General features: G+C 53.8%; 3 protein-coding genes across 3 annotated transcripts; 2 read left to right on the top strand and 1 right to left on the bottom strand.

The window, feature by feature from the left end:
• On the bottom strand, window positions 1-637 carry PHACADRAFT_108885 (uncharacterized protein; the record flags this gene model as incomplete). Its single annotated transcript, XM_007402914.1, has 3 exons — window positions 1-127; window positions 189-351; window positions 398-637. Coding segments are annotated over 3 exons (530 nt in total), but the record flags the coding sequence as incomplete, so codon positions are not given.
• Window positions 638-1670: 1033 nt separating this feature from the next.
• PHACADRAFT_108883 (uncharacterized protein) lies at window positions 1671-1877 on the top strand (the record flags this gene model as incomplete). The annotated part of the gene is made up of 1 exon (XM_007402913.1): window positions 1671-1877. A coding segment is annotated over one exon (207 nt), but the record flags the coding sequence as incomplete, so codon positions are not given.
• Window positions 1878-2268: 391 nt separating this feature from the next.
• Window positions 2269-3036, top strand: PHACADRAFT_214784 (uncharacterized protein; the record flags this gene model as incomplete). Its single annotated transcript, XM_007402912.1, has 2 exons — window positions 2269-2679; window positions 2733-3036. Exons 1-2 carry the CDS (start codon window positions 2411-2413, stop codon window positions 3034-3036), a joined length of 573 nt encoding a protein of 190 aa, XP_007402974.1. The 5' UTR covers window positions 2269-2410.
• Between the last annotated feature and the right edge of the window lie 58 nt (window positions 3037-3094).

The raw sequence follows: 3094 nt of genomic DNA, 5'->3' as shown, positions 1-3094 counted from the left end.
TATTCTCCGTGGTCTGCATATGAAAAGCCGACACCGATAGGTTGGTCGATGAAGAAGATATTCGCGTTCTCGTTCCAAGAATAAGGATTGAAAGTGACGTTGTGAACATCATTGACTCTGCAGGGTCCTTGACGGGATGACACGTGAGAATCAGCAAAAGACGCGTCGGCACGCGCAGCAGGCCATACCTAGTTCCATGAACAGTCCGAGCGAAGAGGAGCATCCAGGTCCGCCGTTCGTCCAGAAGATGACATCGTCCTTGTCAGGGTTGCTCCGGCTTTCGAAGAAATAGAAAAATAGATGTCTGGCTTCGATGTCGATGTACCCGGTGAAGGCCCTGGATATCTGGGGCTAAGCATTGGGAAGTTGGCACATCGGAAATGCCACTCTACCTCACAGTCCCGTCACAGAAATCCGACTTCTTGATACGCACGTTGTAATTGGGGAACGTCGGGTGCGCGAGGGCCGTGAACTCTGAGGTGGATAGCAGGCCGAGGTCCTCAACGGGGCTGAAGAGTCCCGCGTCGTATGACTCGAACTTGCCGCCGCTGAGTGCGAATGGCTGCTGAGCGCCGCTCACGACGGAAGATGCAGCGAGCCCAAGGAGGGCTACGCCGCCAGCAAGGGCTGAGAACATGGTAGTGGATGGTGGGTGTGGATAAGACTGTCTCTGTCCATGGGAGCGGCCATATTAGCGAAGTTGATACAACTGTCATCGACTGAATGGATATCTAACCAGCCAAAATATTCAGAACCCACGCTTGGGATTTTTCAAGTCCGACGTGGGTTCCGCCCGGAACCTTCCGGGCGTGCTAGAATGGCTGGTTTGCGAGACTAGTTCATTTTGAGCCTCAAATGTCACGCATACGGTGAGGCGCTGCAAGATATCTCCCTAGACCTGTCGTTGGGGCTTCTTTCATCTACATGATCTAATACCAATGGGTGTCGGCAGTCTACATTTGCAGCACACGATGTCAGAATGGGATGGACGCACACAGCTGCAGGCGGTCCAGATCTCGCTGTCGCGCATATGTACGCGTCCTGCAGTGTCAAGAGCCAACAGGAATGTTTCAATCCTCAATTAGGTACTTGCACGACCTCGCCCTGGATGCTGACCGCCCACGCTACGCTCGGGAGAGCATTCAAAGGATGCGATTTACCCCAGCGCGCTCGAATAAGTCCTAGTTCCTGCAGATCATGATGTCCGGCCTACCAGAAGACGACCGTTTGCAGCTATTCCCAGAGGCCGGCATCGGTGGCGAGGAACGTAGCCTCATCGAAAACTGGCTGAATTTCGTCCAGGGGGACTCAGTTCACTTCCTCATGCTCTGCCTGCCAGCCCAGCACCCAAAGATCGGCAGCGACATACTGTACTTTTACCACCATGTCGGATGTCACACGTCCCACCAGTTTTTCGCTGACCCCGCCTATAATTTTTCTCGATTTACGGAGATTTTGGCGAGTTGTCGGAAAAATCCAATTTTGGCACTTTCGTTCTATATGGTCGTACGCTCAAGGAGCACCACCAAGAAAGCAGGCCTCTTCTTCCCGGCATACATTCAGCGCAAGCCTCCGTCGAGCTCATAGTCTGGTCCCGCCGTCGAGTACGGCTGAGACTGCGCGCGCGACAAGGACCTCGTCCAACGTATGGAGGAATACCACTAAAATGACCTGCAGAGTGGTATAAACGCCTGACGAAATATCTCACATTGCAGGAGTGCGAAATTGAATTGCGGGCGAAGATGAAGGCCGGCGTTGAGCCGCTGGGCGACGTCCTTCCCAATCTCTTCGCAAGGCTCAGTGTCTTGTACGACGTGACGCATGAACAGGATCTGAAGCCGGGCCGCAAAGAGGTAATGGCCGAGCTCTGCAACTGAGTATGCATACGTCGTGGCGCGCTGATGGCCGATAATGCGCATCAGACCGGGGGCCACTCGTGACGGCAACATCTCCCCGACCTCTTCCATAAGTCTCAAATATTCCTTGACTCCTTCCTGGCTACCCCATTCTACGCTAGGGATATGCCAGACCTAGTTAATTTGAGCCTACGGCTTAGCCTCCATATTTCTCACGGCATTAGCCGCATGCTAGCACGCAGCAGAGCTTGTCGCCAGCGTTATCGTTCCGGCACCACACTGTCAGCCGTCAAAATGCCGCCCGACGAATGAAGGCGAAGCGTCCGTGTAAGCGCGTGTGGTGGTATCCTCGTGGACTCGTGAACTCGTGCATGGGCTCTTTCTGACTCGGAAAACAAGCGTCACTTCGTCAACTGCGGTAGTGCCACTGCTGGGAACGCTGATCGTTCGAATTGGATCGGCGTTCACACAGAAATCCAGGAGTCGCGGTACCGGTATATAGGGAAGACCCAGAGAGGACACTTAACAACAACAGGCGGTTGAGCGCATCCACGATGGCGTTCCGTACGGCCCTCTGGAGCACCCTCGTCTTCACCATTGCACATCTTTCAGGACATGTGGGAACCGTTGGTGGAGCTCGAACTCCCGTGACAGCTTACGGGAACGGTCCAAATTTCGACCACCAAGGCCATACCGTGGCTTCTCAGCCTTTCGGAGACTTGTCATACCTGTCCTCGACTGACTATACCCGTCTCGGCCACAGCGCCTTTCCTCATTATAACGTGCGGATCAAGAGGTCAGACTTCTGCGACGGTACCGCAAAGTATGCACTTTCGTGCTGCGGCAATACTGCACTGACGCGTCTGGCTTGCTCAGCGCATACACAGGGTACATCGACATCGAAGCGAGGCACTTGTTCTTCTACTTCTTCGAAAGCAGACGCGACCCCGATCGTGATGACGTGCTCCTCTGGACCAACGGTGGACCTGGCGGGTCGTCCTCTACCGGTCTGTTTATGGAGCTCGGTCCCTGCAGGGTTACCAGTCCCACGAATATCTCTTTCAATCCCTATTCGTGGAATGAGTACTCCAACATATTCTTCATCGACCAGCCAATTGGTGTCGGTTTCTCGTATGCTGACCATGGAGAGACTGTGGTAAGTCAAGATAGTACATTATAATGAGCTAACTTGAACACCTGCATGTAGAGCACTACCGAAGAGGCTGCGAAGGATGTCG

Source organism: Phanerochaete carnosa, assembly GCF_000300595.1.
Source record: "Phanerochaete carnosa HHB-10118-sp unplaced genomic scaffold PHACAscaffold_550, whole genome shotgun sequence".
NCBI classification, from domain to species: domain Eukaryota; kingdom Fungi; phylum Basidiomycota; class Agaricomycetes; order Polyporales; family Phanerochaetaceae; genus Phanerochaete; species Phanerochaete carnosa.
Note: the sequence above shows the minus strand (reverse complement) of the source record. Positions and strands in the feature narration are given on the sequence as shown.